The sequence below is a fragment of the Engystomops pustulosus genome, chromosome 1 (genome assembly GCF_040894005.1).
Source record: "Engystomops pustulosus chromosome 1, aEngPut4.maternal, whole genome shotgun sequence".
Lineage (NCBI taxonomy): Eukaryota > Metazoa > Chordata > Amphibia > Anura > Leptodactylidae > Engystomops > Engystomops pustulosus.
Window position 1 is genome coordinate 177,647,398 of NC_092411.1, and position 18,293 is coordinate 177,665,690.

Here is an 18,293-nt window from a genome sequence, read left to right on the forward strand (position 1 = left end):
ACACACACTTTTCTGTATTTTCATGGCTATAAAAAAAACTGTAGATTCACACTGAAGGCATCAACATTATGAATTAACACTCTTGGTATTCTCTTGTAAGACCATTTCAGGTGACTACCTGAAAGCTGATCAAAAGTTATGAAGGAGTTCCCAGAGATACTGTACTTCGCACTTGTTGGCCCTTTCGCCTTCACTCCGCAGTCCAGCTCACCCAAAACCATCTCGATTGGGTTCAGGTCTGGAGACTGTGGAGGCCAGGCCATCTAACATGGCATCCCATCACTCTCATTTGTCAAATAGCCCTTACACAGCCTGGAGGTGTGTTTGAGGTCATGGTCCAACTAAACGCAAATCGCATTGAATAGCATGACTCTGCAAGATGCTGTGGTAACCATACTGGTTCAGTATACCTTCAGTTTTGAATAAATCCCCAACAGTGTCACCAGCAAAGCACCCCCACACCATCACACCACCTCCTCCATGCTTCAAGGTGGGAACCAGGCTTGTACCTTTTCTGTGTTGCACAAAGACACGGTGGTTGGAACCAAAGATCTCAAATTTGAACTCATTTGACCACATTGCAGATTTCCACTGGTTTAACCCCTTACCGACATGTGACATAATACTACGTCATTCGTCTTTAAAACTTCACCTTTATTTGAGTATTTAAAATAAGGTTGTGACCGTCAGCCACTAAAGTGAAATATTTTAACTATGACATATGTCTGGCTTATATTAAAATTATGCAGACCATCGTGGAAACTTAGTTGTGTGGTATTTGCTAAGACTAGGGAGACTAACTTCAGAAAATCATAGGATCTTAATATAGATGGCCACTAGGTGTCAATATTGTGCTCTTAGTCTTGCCTTGATAATTAGTTTTATTTGTCAGATACTTTTGCTACAATGTTGCAGCCCTCAATTACAATGATTGATACTGATGGTATTATATAATGATAGTGTTGCTACAATGTTGCAGTTCTTAGTTTAATACAGTATCGATGGTCTAAGAGTGTCAGTTAATGTACACGCATGACCTTAGTGTGGCCTCTTTAAGTGCCCAATACATTATTTGGGAGTGAGCCAATATTTGAGTCGTTTGCAGTTAATATTCACTGCGAAATCAATTACTACACTCCAACACAATAATGATGAGATCCTATGAAGCTAAGACTCGTTCCTATGGTGGCGTTTCACCTATATTGTTTTCTACCCTAGTATTCATTCAAGCAATTTTTGCCACACACACACTTTGTCTGCTATTTAAAAATTATTCACACTAACGCCCCCCCCCCCCCCACATGTTTCGCCACATTAGTGGCGTCCTCAGGGGTGCCGGGGCTAGAGTGCCCTGAACAGACAAATTTTGCAGCATCTGTTCCAGGATAGGAAGCAGTGGAATGACGTTATTCAAAGGCCCTGAGCAGAAGGCAGGTGTCAAGCATGACCTGCCAGTGGCTGACATCATAGTTACACTGGGGAGTACTTCTGTCTGCTTGCATCATCAAAAAATCATTAATGGATTTTCTCTGTTCAACAGCCGTTCTAACATATGGAGGCTGTAATTCCAACGGGTGGAAACATTGCATATCAGTCTATGTTGGGGGAGGCTGTTCTGCCGCTTCAACTCGAGGAGGGTGTGCTTGGGTTTGCAAGAATGGCTGAGGTGCACGCACAGTTTCCTGGTCATTTTTAGAATGTCTTACAGATGGGTGGAAGACTTCCTTGGTGCTGCACAGACACCATGTTCCTCCCATTGTCTGTCATCATGGTTCCGATTTGCAGTTGTCGCACACATTGATTTCGTTTTCCATGAAGCGGAGCAGTTACTCCCCTGTGTGACTTTGTTCACCCAGGCAAACCAGGTGAAGAACTACGTAACACTGCTGTGCCCTGCACATGTGGTATGATGGAGCAGGAGCATCTGGATTGGGAGATGATGTCAAAGACAAACAACTCCCTTCGGCAGAGGTGCTGGAGCCTTGACTGGCTCAAATGGCATGTGTGCCACTAGGTGCTGCTGCGGCAGTGGCAGGATGGACCACCACATCTGAGACATGTTTCTCCCAGGCCATTGTTGACGCAAGGCCGTCATGCCAATTTAGGCTCCCTGGCCATACTTAACATTCTGCCTGCAAATTCTAAATATACATACACTCGGCTCCTCTGGTGTCTTAACAAAAAACTGCCACACTGCCAGGTTGGTGATTTTACCGCCAACACTCTGCACTGACTAATAATGCCACTGCCTCGCTCAGCCCCTGTACCACCGCTTACTTGGACCTGCAAAGCGGGTTTTGTACCCCGCGGCCCTGCGCCCTGCTGTCTCACGGCCACGGTAGTGACCTGCTTCGCTGCCTGACACGCAAGCTGACACCTTCGAGACATTGATGGTGAAGCCCTTGCTTCACTCTGCTCCCAAGTGTCACTGCAATTCTCCTCAGGCTGTGCATACTGCTTGCAAGCGCAACATAACCTCCCATACCACATCTCTACTTTCCCGCCTACTGCACGAAGCAGCGGATGTCTGCCCCACCTCTTCACTGCCAAGCAACTGCTGACTGTCCTCAAAGAGTTTGTTCTCGCTGTATAGTGGCGCTGAGCCCAGACTAGCTAGAAGATCTCTGGCTGAGGGAAATGAACAGAACAGAGGCTGGTTGAAGACAGGTGAGGGCCGCTGACCAGCTCCTGGGTCATGCCAACTAAGGGTTGTATCTGACGAACCCATGGACTCTTGGCTGGGGCGGTCAGATGTCATTTGGGAAGAAGTGGATGACCTAGTCAACCAATCGAGAACCTTTGGGTTGTTCATCAACACACTGCCACTAGATGACAATGGCAGTTCTGGCCTCACAGTCACCCCTGCTGTGATTTCCCCTTACTGTGCTGTGACCTGTGCCTGCTCCACCTGACATATTGGTTAATCAACTATGTTGATTTGACACAGATTTATTGTTATACACTTAAAATAAATTAAAAAAAAAAAAAAAAAAAATTTAAATTTGAGGAATACAGAATCCCAAAAACTGACACCCTTGACGTTTGGAAGAGATGGAGTGATTTTTGCTCAGAGTGCTCTGCCCCATGTAACAAGTTGAGCTCGCGGCCATTTTGCTAATAAAGGAGGGGAAAAAAAAAAAACCTGGAGTTTTCCTGAAATTAGAAACAAATTCCACTTCATTAGAATCGATTGGCAGATCTCTAGTGGCTACTTTGAAGAACCTAGAATATAAAACAGATTTTCATTTGTTTCAATTTTTTGTTAAGTATATAATTCCACATGTGCCATAGTCATAGTTTTGATGCCTTCAGTGTGAATCTACAATTTTTATAGTCAGAAAAATATAGAAAACTTTTTTTTTTTCCCATATTTCCCAGTATGTTGCCATTATAAGATGCAGAAGGTTAACTGCCTGTGATTACACAATGGCGAACCAGCTGCATTTGCAGCAATGGCTAACCAGCTGCATGTGCGACCTGAGGGCATTTTCTCACATCAGCAAGAAACCTCAAGCCAATTTCTCTCTCGTAGGGAAAATCCAGATCCAGTAGATCCAGTGTTCCAATTTTTTCAAGGTCCCAAAGTCTTACTACTACAAACCAAGCTAAACCAGATTGTCACCATCTGCAAGAAGGGTATAGCAGAAGGTGTGTAGCTATGACTTTTTTGGCCAAGTTTCTGCCTCTTAGTTGCAGCAGGTAAATATAAAGTGATTACTAAAGTATCCAAGCTCCCCCAATGGCTCAAGTGAGGGAAAATATATATAATATGACGTTCTAAAAGGAATATTCCACTTTAAAAAAAATGTTAGTTAATAAAATAAGTTACATCCGATTTCATCACTGCCATCTCTACAGTCCTCGTTTCCATCACATTTCCATAAAGATGGGATACACTGATTATTATTGGAACATGCCCATTGGGTTTTTTCACAAGGCAGAGTCTCTGGTTTACAGTCCTATGAAAGAGGAGAAAATTAAAAAAAATAAAAATAAAAAAAATGTATAGTTTTTAGCTTTAACTAGATCTACATTATGCATGATTGCATGTACCAGGAAGAGTTTACAGGAGTTTACAAACCATTGACCATACACACAGCCTAGACCTTTAGGTAAATACGTACCAGTAATTTTCCAAAACCACCACCGCGAGAGAGGGGTCCGCCCCCAGGGACAGGAAACCCAGACTTTAAGAACTCCACTCCTCCTCCATGACCTCAGTGTATTTCAGAGAGCTGTATGAGACTTAACAGTATGTTAATCACCCACTAATCAACCACCCACATTAGGTGGATAACACCACACGAAAAAACCTCAAAAGTACGGGAGGGAACGAAGCAGTGCCGTCATGGTTCTGGGAAAGAAAATTACTGGTATGTAATTACCCATTACCCCCTCACCATGACAGCACCACCAAGAGAATAAAATATTAATACCTCTAAAAAGGGAGGAACAACAGAAGATAACACCCTGCGACCAAAGGAAAGATCCATTGCTCCCCCAACATCCAACCGGTAGTGACTGAAGAAAGTATGAGGGGAAGACCAAGTAACGGCTCTACAGATCTGGTCTATTGAAACTTCCCTAAATTCTGTCCAGGAGGCAGATACTGCCCCAGTAGAGTGTGCTCTAAGATCTGAGGGCAGTGGTTAAATAGCTGCAGAGTAAGCTAAGAAAATGGGCAATTTAATCCACCTAGGTATGGTTCCTGTAGAGGCTTTCCTGCCCTTCTGTCTCCCGAACAAAATGAAAAGATTAGACAGAACAGCTGCCTGGAGAAAGTGATAGATATTCTAGTAAACCTCTGACATCTAGGTTATGGAACATCTCATTTTCTAAAAAGGGATTCAAACAAAAGGAGGGGGGGGGCCCCATCTCCTGAGAGCTGTGAAAATCTGATACCTTAGGGAGGAAAGCTGGAACTGTAAAGAGTAACATCCTGTCATATAGAATTTTTAGGTATGGGGCTTTACAGGATAAAGCTGATAACTAGAGATGAGCGAGCACTAAAATGCTTGGGTGCTCGTTATTCGAGACAAACTTTTCCCGATGCTCGAGTGCTCGTCTCGAATAACGAGCCCCATTGAAGTCAATGGGAGACTCGAGCATTTTTCAAAGGGGACCAAGGGTCTGCACAGGGAAGCTTGGCCAAACACCTGGGAACCTCAGAAAAGGATGGAAACACCACGGAAATGGACAGGAAACAGCAGGGGCAGCATGCATGGATGCCTCTGAGGCTGCTTAGAAAATAATAGAAAAGACAAATAGCGCTCATAGGGTAATATTGTTTGATTATGGATGTTTGATAGGTAAGGTAATTTGCTCACCTGATCGAGTTGTGCTCAAAACAGGGCACAACTCCAGTGTAGGTATGTAGTGGAAGAGGTCTGTGGCAGCCTGTGCTTCAAAGTGGTCTCCAAACTCGGGCGACTAGACCGGTTGGAGTTAGGCAGTAGAATCGAGGGTGGGATGGAAGCGGTGGGCGCACAACAAGACTCGATGTAGGTAATCTCCAAGACAAATTTATTTAGGATGAAGGAAATGGGTCACAGGTCATCACAACGCGTTTCGGGGAACGCAAGTCCCCTTTTTCAAGTGAACAATTCTCGGTCTCCGGGGGTTAATGGAGAGCCTCCGGACGCTCTCCATTAACCCCCGGAGACCGAGAATTGTTCACTTGAAAAAGGGGACTTGCGTTCCCCGAAACGCGTTGTGATGACCTGTGACCCATTTCCTTCATCCTAAATAAATTTGTCTTGGAGATTACCTACATCGAGTCTTGTTGTGCGCCCACCGCTTCCATCCCACCCTCGATTCTTCTGAGGCTGCTTAATCGCACCATTATGCCAAAATTATGGGCAACAGCATGGCCATGACAGAGTGACAGAATGAAGCTAGATAGCATCTAAAACATCCAATAATTGAACCTGACACTATAGGGGACGGCATGCAGAGGCAGCGGCAGGCTAGAGTGTGTCATGGCGACATACCCTAAATGGACTCAGGCTTTAAACCAATGGGTGGCAGAGGGGAACCAAAGGAGGTGAGCAAGAAGCGCTGAATTGATTTCCTATGTCAACAAAAGGTTGACGGTATATTTAGTCGATAACACAGCATGGTGGCGACATAGTGACCAAGTTCCATAACGTATCTGGTGAAACACCCGAAAAATGAGCCCCAGCTCGTTTGATAAAGGGGACGACATGTGGAGGCAGCCATGGAGACAACTTCCATGATTAAGAGTAACAGTATGGGGCATCCATATTGCTTCGATGATTGAAACTTCAGGTCTCCAGCATGGCGGCGACAGATGGGCCGAGTTCCATTATGTATCTGGTGAAACACCTGAAAATTCTGCCTGACACCGCTCGTTTGATAAGGGGACGATGTATGGAGGCAGTAAAGTAGTAGTAGATTAAAGGTGCTGCAGTTAAAACTGTTAGTTGAATCTTGGGAAGGACCTGGCGGTCCGCTGCCAGGCGAGCTTTCGCCTGTCCAAGCCCCTGTCTCTCGGCTACTCCCCAAACAGCACATCTAAGAACCTTTTGTATAAGATCAAGTGTAGTAGTGTTCTTATAAGTTTGGGTTATGGCGGGTGAGGGGAATGTAAACAGATGCGCAAGAAGCGCTGAAATAATATCGGTAAATGATAAAAGTTTGCCAGTATGTTTTGTGGATAACACACAGGGTGGCGACACAGTTAACAAGTTTGATGTGGAAGCCATGAAAACAACCCAAAATTCTGCCTGACACAGCTCGTTTGCTAAGGGGACGATGTATGGAGGCAGCTATATGGACAACTTTGGGAGGCAGCTATGGAGATGATGTGTGGAGGTAGCAATGGAGACAATGTGTGGATGCAGCTATAAAGACGATGTGTGGAGGCTGCTATGGAGACAATTAAATTTGGATAGTGCCTGTATGTGGCAGTCCAAAAAAGTTTTCAAACCAGAGGAGCAGGTAGGTGGTCCTCCAGAAAAATTAAATACATAGAGTACTATAGCTAGAGCCAGTTGGCCCTGGCAAAAAATAGTCAGTTTCCTCTGCTTTAGTGTACAAAGAGGAGGAGGAGGAAAATGAGGAGGAGGAGGAAAATGAGGAGGAGGAGGAAAATGAGGAGGAGGAGGAAAATGAGGAGGAGGAGGAAAATGAGGAGGAGGAGGAAAATGAGGAGGAGGAGTAAAATGAGGAGGAGGAGTAAAATGAGGAGGAGGAGTAAAATGAGGAGGAGGAGGAAAATGAGGAGGAGGAGGAAAATGAGGAGGAGGAGTGCATACATTATTCAGGTTGAGCTTCCTTCACCTGTTGGAGAATGGAAATCCTGAGAAATCCAGGCTTTATTCATCTTGATAAGCGTCAGCCTGTCAGTCGACAGGCGTGTACGCTTATCAGTGATGATGCCACCAGCAGCACTGAAAACCCGCTCAGACAAGAACCTACAAGGCGTACAGTGCCAGTTCGTGCCACATGTCCAGCTTTGAAACCCAGTAGTTGTAGGGAGCTGTGTGATCATTTAGGATGATGGTATGGTCAGCTACGTACTCCCTCACCATCTTTCTGTAAAGATCAGCCCTACTCTGCCGAGACTGGGGACAGGTGACAGTGTCTAGCTGGGGTGACATAAAACTGGCAAAGGCCTTGTAAAGCGTACCCCTGCCAGTGCTGGACAAGCTGCCTGCTCGCCTACTCTCCATCGCTACTTGTCCCGCAGAAGTACACCCTCTGCCGCTAGCACTGTCAGAAGGGAAATACTGTTTCAGCTTGTGCACCAGGGCCTGCTGGTTTTCATGCATTCTCACACTCCTTTCCTCTCCAGGGATGAGAGTGGAAAGATTTTGCTTGTACCGTGGGTCCAGGAGAGTGAACACCCAGTAATCGGTGCTGGAATAAATTCTTTGAACGCGAGGGTCACGGGATAGGCAGCCTAGCATGAAATCTGCCATATGCGCCAGAGTCCCAACTCGCAAGAATTCACTCCCCTCACTGGCCTGACTGTCCATCTCCTCCTCCTCCAACTCCTCTTCTTCTGCCCATACACACTGAACAGTGAAGGTCTGAGCAATGCTCCCCTCTTCTGTCTCGCCAACATTCTCCTCCTTTTCCTCCTCATCCTCCTTCACCTCCTCCGATATGCGCTGAGAAACAGACCTGAGGGTGCTTTGGCTATCAACAAGGGAATTTTCATCCCCAGTCTCTTGTGACGAGCGCAAAGCTTCTGACTTCATGCTGACCAGAGAGTTTTTCAACAGGCCAAGCAGCGGGATGGTGAGGCTGATGATGGCGGCATCGCCACTGACCATCTGTGTTGACTCCTCAATGTTACTCAGCACCTGACAGATATCAGACATCCACGTCCACTCCTCATTGTAGACTTGAGGAAGCTGACTGGCCTTACTACCAGTTCTGGTGGAAGTTGACATCTGGCAGTCTACAATCGCTCTGCTCTGCGCTGCTGGTAAACTCTGGATAACATGGTTAATGTTGAATTCCACCTTGTGGGCACGTCGCACAACAGTCGGTGAGCGGGCAGTTGGAGGCGGCGCTGCGCTGCCCTGAGAGTGGCAGCATCTGTGCTGGACTGTGCGGCGCATCTTCGTGAGCAAATCAGACAGATTGGGGTATGTCTTGAGGAACCGTTGAACTATGAGATTTAACACATGGGCCAGGCATGGCACATGTGTCAGTCTGCCGAGTTGCAGAGCCGCCAACAAGTTACGGCCGTTGTCACACACAACCATGCCTGGCTTCAGGTTCAGCTGTGCCAGCCACAGATCAGTCTGCGCCGTGATGCCCTGTAATAGCTCTTGGGCGGTGTGCCTTTTATCGCCTAGGCTCAGCAGTTAGAGCACCGCCTGCTGTCACTTAGCAACGGCACTGCTGCTGTGCCTAGAGCTAGTGACTGATGGCGCCATGCCCACGGATGGTAATTCGGAGGAGGAGGAGGAGGAGGGGTGGGAGGAGGAGGCATAGTAGGCCTGAGAGACCTGGACCGAGGTAGGCCCCGCAATCCTCGGCGTCGGCAGTATATTACCAGCCGCAGGGTCAGACTCGGTCCCAGCCTCCACCAAATTAAACCAATGGGCCATCAGCGATATATAGTGGCCCTGCCCGGCAGCACTCGTCCACGTGTCCGTGATCAGGTAGACCTTGTCAGAAACGGCGTTGGTCAGGGCACGTATGATGTTCTCTGACACGTGCTGGTGCAGGGCTGGGACGGCACATCGGGAAAAGTAGTGGTGGCTGGGGACCGAATACCGAGGGGCGGCCGCCGCCATGAGGTTGCGAAAGGCCTCGGTCTCTACCAGCCTATAGCGCAGCATCTCCAGGCTAAGTAGTTTGGAGATGTGGACGTTGAGGGCTTGGGCGTGTGGGTGGGTTGCACTGTACTTCCTGCCCTGACAACAACTTCACCACTGTCTGACAACCGTGCCTCCTCATCGTCCGACACCTCTTTACACACTTCTTCCACTACGTCAACAATGTCATCATCACCCACAAACTGCGACCGGTGGAAAACCTGGGCATCGGAAAAAAGCTCAGCAGCAACCGGACAAGTGGTTTGTGACTCTGGAGGAGTGCCGATTTCGGTGACATGGGTGGACTGCGTGGAAGATTGACTGGTGGACAAATGGCTAGAAGCATTGTCCGCAATCCACGACATCACCTCTTCGCACTGTTCTGGCCTCAACAGTGCTCTACCACGAGTCCCAGTAACTTGAGACATGATGAACCTAGGGAGTGTAGCTCTGCGGCGTTGCCCTGCACCCTCATCAGCAGGTGGTGTCTCACCCTGCCCAGGACCACGGCCTCTGACCCCTGCAGTAGTTGGAAGCCCACGTCCACTCCCTCGTCCTCTACCCCTAGCCCTCAGGCTCAACATTTTCAAAATTAAAGTAAACTAAATTTTTTTGTATTTTTTTTTTTTTTTTTTTTTTTTACAAAAAGAGTTAAAAAAAAAATAAATAAAAAGAAAAAAAAAAAAAAAAAAATCAGCAGACTGTGCCTAATTCAATCAAACCCCTAATAAATTGTCCCACTTCGGTGTTGGGATGGATATGCGTGTCACTAAGAGCTAAATTAGAACGTTCCCAAGTCTCCCTGCAAATTCCTCACAATATGGTACTAGCTGCACTACTAGTGCCAGCAAGCCCAGCCACAAGCAAACAAAAAAATATATATATATATAAAACGCTATTCTAGCCCTAACAAGGGCTGTTGGGTTCTTCTAGACTCACTCCTGCCTAACAGTAAGCTAATATAACACCACGGCATCCAGACAGAGAATGATGCGAGCAGCGCGGGCAGGGGCTAGTCTATTCCAGGGTCACCTGATCAGGCCAGCCAACCACTGCTATCGACATGTTAGGGTACCGCGTCATGCTGGGTGGAGTGCAGAGTCTCCCGGCTTGTGATTGGCTCTGTTTCTGGCCGCCAAAAAGCAAAATGGTGGGAGATGCCATTTTCTCGAGCTGGCGAAATATTCGTCCGAGCAAGGAGCAGTTACGAGTACGCTAATGCTCGAACGAGCATCAAGCTCGGACGAGTGTGTTCGCTCATCTCTACTGATAACCACAGCAAGACAAGTTGGTGAGTTATCGCCACCAACAACACTACCTTAAGAGTCAAGACTAACCGTGATCTCACCAATTGGTTCAAAAGGAATTTTAGTAAAAGAATTTAGCACTACTGAGAGATTTACCTAGGAGTAGGATGGATACGAGAAACCACTTAAAAAAAAAAAAAAAAAAAATCTAATAATCCATGGGTGAGAAGCTAACTAGAAATCAAATAAGGAACCCAATGCAGAGACCTGTACTTTAAGGGTCGCTAATTTCACACCCTTATCCACTCCCTTTTGTAAAAATTCTAACACCCTAGTAATATTTGTCAGGATCCCAATCTGAATTTGGAAATCCCCCCAAAAAAACAAATTCTGAAATATATTTTAGACATTACAGGCTTCCTACTCCTCTGTAGGGTATCAATGACTTGCTCTGAGAGACCCTTTTTAGTCAGTATTAACGTCAAGAGCCAAGCCATCAGATGAAGCATTGGTTCGTGATATAGGAGCTCCAGAATATCTGGGAGGATCCAAGTATCTCCTATTGACAGTTCTCTGAGGACTGAGAACCACGCTCTTCTTGGCCAGAATGGAGTCATCACGATTACTATGGCTTGATCTCGCCTGATTTTTGGACTTGAGTGTTGAGTCAGGAAGCAAACCAATCCACTAATGGATTTCCCCATAGCCTGGTTATTTTTGAAAATAAATGTATCTGCTGAGGCACCATCCCCCCTGTTTCAGCTTGGTTCGACTTAGTAAGTCTGCCAAGGAGTTCTCCGGCTGTAGTGGCATTATCTGAAAGAATTTTAACATCTGATTTAGATAGACCAGGAAGGGCTACCTTCATGGCTTCTTGCACTGCTGCTAACTGTAAAGTTTGAGGATCTACCCGCCATGGAGTTAGGCCAGGGCCCCCGAAACACCTGGTAATTTACATGAGCACCCCGACCCCATGAGCTAGCATCCGTTATTAGGAAAATGGGGTCCTTCTACTTCCAAACTAAACCCCACATAGATTTTTACCGACTAAACACCATTCTAAAGATTTACGAACCTCTTCAGGCAGAAAAATACTTTTATCTAAATTATTTTTATTACCATCCCAGCATCTCAGCATATGGAGCTGAAGCTGCCGCAAATGGAGTTGTGCCCATGGTACTTGGAGCGATTGCAACTCCAAAAGGCATGGCTCTGAAGTGCAAGTGTGTTAATATACCTTTTAAGAAAACTGCCTTAAGTACCTCTGAAAAGAAAAATTAAATGGGAACATGGTAATATGCATCCGATAAATCTATTGACGCCATGTAGCAACCCGAAAATACCAAATTTATTTTGGATTTCATAGTCTCCATCTTGAACTTTTCAACTAAAAGAAAATGTAATGGTTTTAAATTAATAATTGTCCTTAAGGAACCATTCAGCTTCTTAACATGAAAAAGGGTCGAATAGAACCCTAGTTTTTCCTCATGGACTGGAACCCTGATTAGAACCGCCTTTTGTAACAGGAGATTTACTTCCTGTTCAAGGGCATCTTGTGCCTGGAAATTAACCATGTGACCACAGTGACCATAAACCTGTTTGGAGGGGGAAGACACAGCCGCCCCCCCAGTATATAACCAACCAGCCCAAAGTAGTATACAGCACTGCCCCACAGTAGTATACTGCTTGCCCCCAGTAGTATACAGCACCCTAGCCTGCCCCGTGTGGTATACAGCCCAGCCTTCCCCCGGTAGTATACAGCTTGCCCCAGCATTAAAAAAAAAAAACAAAAAAAAAAACACCTTATATACTCACCCTCCGGTGGCCCCGATGTGCAGCGCTGCTCCCCCGATGTCCACGCGGCTCGTCTTCAGGCTTCCGCGCCCGTCTTCTTTCTTCTGCCAGGCGCCGCCATTGCTCTCTCTCTCGGCCAGCGCTTAGTATGATGCGCCGCTGCTGACGTCATACTAGGCGCCGCCCGGGAGAAGAACAATGGCGGCGCCCTGCAGAAGAAAGAATACTGTCACGGAAGCCTGAAGACGAGCCGCGCGGACATCGGGGGAGCAGCGCTGCTCATCGGGGCCACCGGAGGGCGAGTATATACGTTTATTATTTTTTAAGTATTTTTAACTCTTATATAAGCAGAGGGGACTTTTTCAGCACATTTTTTGTGCTGAAAAACTCGGCTTATACGTGAGTATATACGGTAGCTATAGTCCCTCTAATGACACAGCACCCATTTATTTTTTTGAGATCTCTTCCTATTCTGGAAAGAAAATAATCAAGTCGACCCCCAACCGAAACCTGGTGCCACTGTTGGCCAGTTTTCTGGGAAGCGTCAGAAAAAGGATCATTAAACAAACCCCATTGGCCTTTTAGATTATGTCCATACGAAGAAAAAGAGCTGGCACGGTCCGTTTCGCGCTGTAACAGCGCTTAATCCTGCTTAACAGGATGTAACAGGATTAAGCGATGTTACAGCGCGAAACGGACCGTCGCCTTCTGTGGGCTCCTGCAGTTCGTGTTCTTCCCTCCCGCAACGATGTCTTTTTAATCTAAATCTTGATGAAATAAAGCCTTGAAGTTTTAATTGGGTGAGTGCCAGCTCTTTTTCTTCTTATGGACATTTTGTTGACGCTACTATTGTTTTGCTCGAGCTAGAGCACCGCCCCGGCATACACACGGATAGGTACCCCTGCAACACTTCTTTTTGTGCAAAGCGCAGTCTTTTGCCAGAAACGTGCTACGTTTGTCTAAGTGCAGTGCCCCCCTATGTTCTTTTTTACAGTGATTGGCCTTTTAGATTACTTCCAGCCTTCTATTTCTAGTTCACTGGTTTTGCACAAACCTTCTTTGCAGCCAAAAAATATTTTTTAGGCGTTTGGCTGACAGGGAAGCCCTTTTTCTTGACTGAAGCTTTTTCCAGAAGTGTAGAACTCATGCTGATAGGCTAGCACATATATAAAAATACGAGTACAGAGAACATACAGTTATGCACACATGGAAGGATACATACTAAAAGTAGGCAGCAGGAATGGTGAGATACTATCCAGAGGCCAGCTGGGAGAATGAACTGCACACTGACTAGTGAGCTACGACCATTTTTTAAGTTTGAATTTCGTGCCCTCGATTACGTGACATGCACTGCCCCAATTCTGAATCTTCACATAAAAATGTACAGGGAATGCGGCGCCGCATGCTGCAAGGGTCCCCATGGCTACATGGTCCGGGAACCAGCGAGCGCCCGATCAGTGCACACCTGTCTCAAAGAAAGGTCCTTCCCATGCCCCTAGACCGTGCTGCTAAGTAAGAGGTGGCTAGACATGGAGAGCCCGGTGTCATAGGGATTCCCAGTGCCTCCTACAGGGTATGCACATGGCCGACAGGGGACACAGGCAACACCCAGGACCGCCTTGCTCCCATGAGCACCAATAGTAGTTCTTACTCCAGGAACCTCACTGAGGTTCCAACTGGGTCTCCCGCAGGTACTGGAAACCACTGAGGCCATGGAGAAGGAGTGCAGTTTTTAAAGTCTGGGTTTCCTGCCCTGGGGGAAGACCCCTCTCTCCATGGTGCCAACGTGGTGAGGGGGTAAACTTGGTCCCAGTTCACATCTCAGTTATGTCTTCACTTATATGCATTTGTTACTGTGAATCAACACCATTTAAATCAACTACAGATAGCCATGGTATAATGGAAAGACAGCCACTTGTGGGTTCGAACACACTTTGTTTTGGCTCACAATATCGCCTGAGATGAAGACAACAACAGAGCTTCAAAGGGAGATGCATGGATCTGGCTTAGATTGAGTAGATTGGGGGAGGATCCTTTTTATATTTATAAGGCTAGGGTTATCAGGCAATGAATATGCCATAAGGAAGTATTAACTAGGTTAGTGGTCTTTTGGTTAGCTAGATTACCATGGCTAGTACAAATGAAATGAATCCTAGTCCTGCTAACCCAACAAGTGTAGGGGGCTATGGTTGGAGGGATTTGCATAGCTATGGTTATTGTTATATTTTTTTCAGTGTATGCCGTGCACTCAGGCTGCTTTATTTTATTTGTCTGGTTATAGAAAGGGGGGGGGGACCCTGTTTTATTTTAAAAACATGAATTGAACAAAACACAGAGGACCCCCTTCAATTTCTATAACCAACCAGATACAATAAAGCAGCCTGATCATTTTTTAAAATTTGGCATCAAAACTGCATATACAGGCGGTCCCCTACTTAAGAACACTCGACTTACATACGACCCCTAGTTACAAACGGACCTCTGGATATTGGTAATTTATTGTACTTTAGTCCTAGGCTACAATAATCAGCTGTAACAGTTATCAAATGTGTCTGTAATGAAGCTTTAGTGTTAATATTGATTCTTACGACAACCCAACATTTTTAAAATCCAATTGTCACAGAGACCAAAAAAGTTCTGGCTGGGATTACAATGATAAAATATACAGTTCCGACTTACATACAAACAACTTAAGAACAAACTTACAGACCCTATCTTGTATGTAACCCGGGGACTGCCTGTATGTGAATAGACCTTTGTAAATATATATATTTTTAAAACTTACATTTTATTGAAAGTTGAAACCAAGAGGGAGAGGCAGGTATCCATGGATCCTTTGAAAATATTTTAACAGCATTTCATATGCGGTATATTTTTGGTGACGATTCACCATGAAAATAAGGACAAAATCTAATCATTACCCAAATCTAACAAGCTCAGCATTGTTTTTCCAAGCCTACCAAGCTTCAGTGTCACCATAAATGGTTAGGAAACTCCAACGTACCTTTTCATCACTTCCATCCTTGCAGTCTTTAGCATCATCACACTTCCACTCCTTCAATATACATTCACCATCTTGACATCTGAAATCCCCATTTTGACAGTGCACAGGTTTAGAGATCGTGCAGTTCACTTCATCAGTGCGATCATCACAATCATGGTCACCATCACAGTGCATGCTATATGGAATACACTGCCCATTTTTACACTGGAACTTGCTGCTGCTACACACCTTAGGCTCTGAAAGTCAAAAGACATTTTTTACAATAATCCTAGGTTTAACTTTTAGAAAATGAGAAAATTTGTAGATTAAATTTATCGGTCTTCATAGTAGTTTCATACTGCTTCATAGTAGTTTAGCATAGAGCTTAGCATTTCTAAAGGCAGAAAACCAAATTGTGTTTTGACCAGGACTAAAATATTGATGAAATTATCAAATCTTAGTGCAAAACACCCAATACTTGCACCATTCAGCTAATTGAAGTTACCACAGCATTTAGACCATTTGTGGCCTTATCAAATATAGCCATTGACATTAAATCGCAATTGTGCATGGTGTTGGCTGTCATTCCCATTAGCCAGAATTAGAATGAGCTGCATGTCATGTCCTTACTGAAGTGACACTCTAAAGTGTTCTTCAATTAAGTTAATATTTCTGGCATCCTTTATAAGCCATGGCCTTTTTGATATACACTTGGTAGATTTCTTTTAAAAGGCTGTAGGCATTGGGCACTTCCTCATATCCAGGCACTATGACCGTGGTAATCTAATATTAATTATCCTTCTAAAAATCAACTTTTAAATTTAGGCTAATGAGCATGAGGGGCTACTCTGATCTGGCTTTACTTTACTGTTAAATGAATGCTCCTTCAGCACTCATTTTAGAAGGGAAGAAGCCATGGATAACAAATAAGATTACCACAGCACCTGGATCTATGAGTAAATGTCCCTGGTTTACCATGATGGATTTTGCTTGTAAATGGACTTTAAAAGCAACAAGCTCCAGGAATGCAGTTTCACAAATAGAAACCATTTTGTTGCCCGTAGAATAAAATAGCTTACCACAGCCTTCCTCGTCCATCTCATCAAAGCAGTCTGGTTTTCCATCACATACAGAGCTCTGAGGAACACAACGACTGTTCCTGTCACAGCGGATTAAACATTGTTCAGTTGGCCTCCAGCAATTTTCCTCATCGGAACCATCAAGGCATTGATGTACACCATCACAGCGGTACCGTTCCTCAATACATTTTGTACCAGTTAGACACTTAAATATTCCTTGGAAAAAAAAAAAAAAAAGATAGGTTATTTATAAAATCTAATACATAGTATTCAAAAAAAGCAATGTCTGAAGACTAAAGGAAACCAAAGAAAAAAAAAAAAAATAACACACTGCAAACTTTACTTACCAGTATTGCTACAATAGTTGGTGCAGTTTTCCTCATCAGATCCATCAAAGCAATCCTTCTCACCGTCACATATAAAATCTGAAGATACACATTCTTTTCCATCTCGACATGGGACAAATGCTCGCGGACAAAACAAATAAATTGAAGAAGAAGCATTTCCCGGCAATGGTTCTCCACCTGTAAACCACACCAAAGCATACAAATGCATTTATGTAGACACGTGGAAACAAAGTTACAAAAATGTGAGGGCAATTTGTACCCATTGAAAGGAAAGCTTTGTACAGCAGCCTAAAAAGACACCAGTGTGAACTTTGCATCAGGGCTTCAAATAGCCAAACTCTTGCTACCTCACACACTATAGATGCCACACAGCCTGCCCAGCTGCAGCCTACCCTGACTAATCAAATATCCCAAAAGAGACCAGTGTCATAAAAATAAACACCAAGCTTCCTGCACATTGCTCTGCTCCTGTTAGCAATGCAGGCTGACACACAATGTATGATGCGGCAGGGGCGCCACCTGATAACATCATAGCTTGTTTGCAGGCAGAGCACATACCGTATATACTTGAGTATAAGCTGACCCGAGTACAAGCCAAGACCCCTAATTTTACAATCAAAAACTGGAAAAACCTATTGACTTGACTTGAGTATAAGACTAGGGTAGGAAATGCATTGGTCATAGCCTCCCAGTTTACAGCCAGCCCGCCCCATATATCTTATACAGCCAGCAGTTTGCCAAGCACATAAAAAATAAAAAAAAAACTTACATACTCACTCTCCGACAACCTGATGCTCGGCCTGGCTCGTGGTGGCTTCTCTTTTCCGTACCAGCCGGCAGAGACACGTCCATATGATCTGCGTCTGTTGGCTGTTACAGCAAAGAGAAGAAAAGAGGAGCCGTGGCGAAAATTGGGAGCAGTGCCGAGCACCGGGGCTTCGGAGGGCAAGAACGCAATGTGAGGTTTTTCAGCACTTTTTTGTGCTTAAAAACTCGGCTTATACATGCCTATTGCATGTTCATGTGCATGTGAATGAGACCTTATACAAGAAGGGTAGCCAGGAAGACCCAACTTACCATCAGCACAGTTGACCCGGTCATCTGGGCATAGGCAGTGTATAACCCCTTTGGAACCAGGCACACAAATTTCTTCTGACAGACAGCCACCATTGTCCAATCTGCATGCAGAGTTACTACCTTAAAATAGAATTAAAGTTTATTTTGAACAACCCAATCCAATAATTTTCACACAATGTATGTAAAAACATATCTACCTTTAACATGACTGGATGCCACTATCATGAGTTTTGTCACATTTGCTTCATTGACAGTGGAAACAATCTTCATTGTTTTTCTGTCCCATATTTCAACAATGGTCTTATTATAAGAAATCAGATAGGGCTCATAGGAATCCATCAGTATACTTGTGAAATTGTCTTTTAAGTGGAAAAGTCTATCTTTCAGAAGCCCAAATGAATACAAACCTGGAATAAAAAACATTATACTAGGAAATCCTTTACAGAAAAAAAAAAAATGATGATTCAACT

At 44.8% G+C, this 18,293-nt stretch overlaps 1 protein-coding gene across 1 annotated transcript in view; it reads right to left on the reverse strand.

The window, feature by feature from the left end:
• LOC140068103 (low-density lipoprotein receptor-related protein 2-like) overlaps positions 1-18,293 on the reverse strand; it is a 52,843-nt gene that overhangs the window by 17,368 nt on the left and 17,182 nt on the right. The window contains exons 15-20 of the mRNA XM_072113975.1: positions 18,021-18,230; positions 17,824-17,943; positions 16,747-16,923; positions 16,400-16,615; positions 15,342-15,577; positions 3,830-3,959 (exon numbers count right to left, since the gene is read on the reverse strand). Of these exons, the coding sequence (XP_071970076.1) occupies positions 3,830-3,959; positions 15,342-15,577; positions 16,400-16,615; positions 16,747-16,923; positions 17,824-17,943; positions 18,021-18,230 (1,089 nt within the window). The remainder of the gene's footprint in view (positions 1-3,829; positions 3,960-15,341; positions 15,578-16,399; positions 16,616-16,746; positions 16,924-17,823; positions 17,944-18,020; positions 18,231-18,293) is intronic.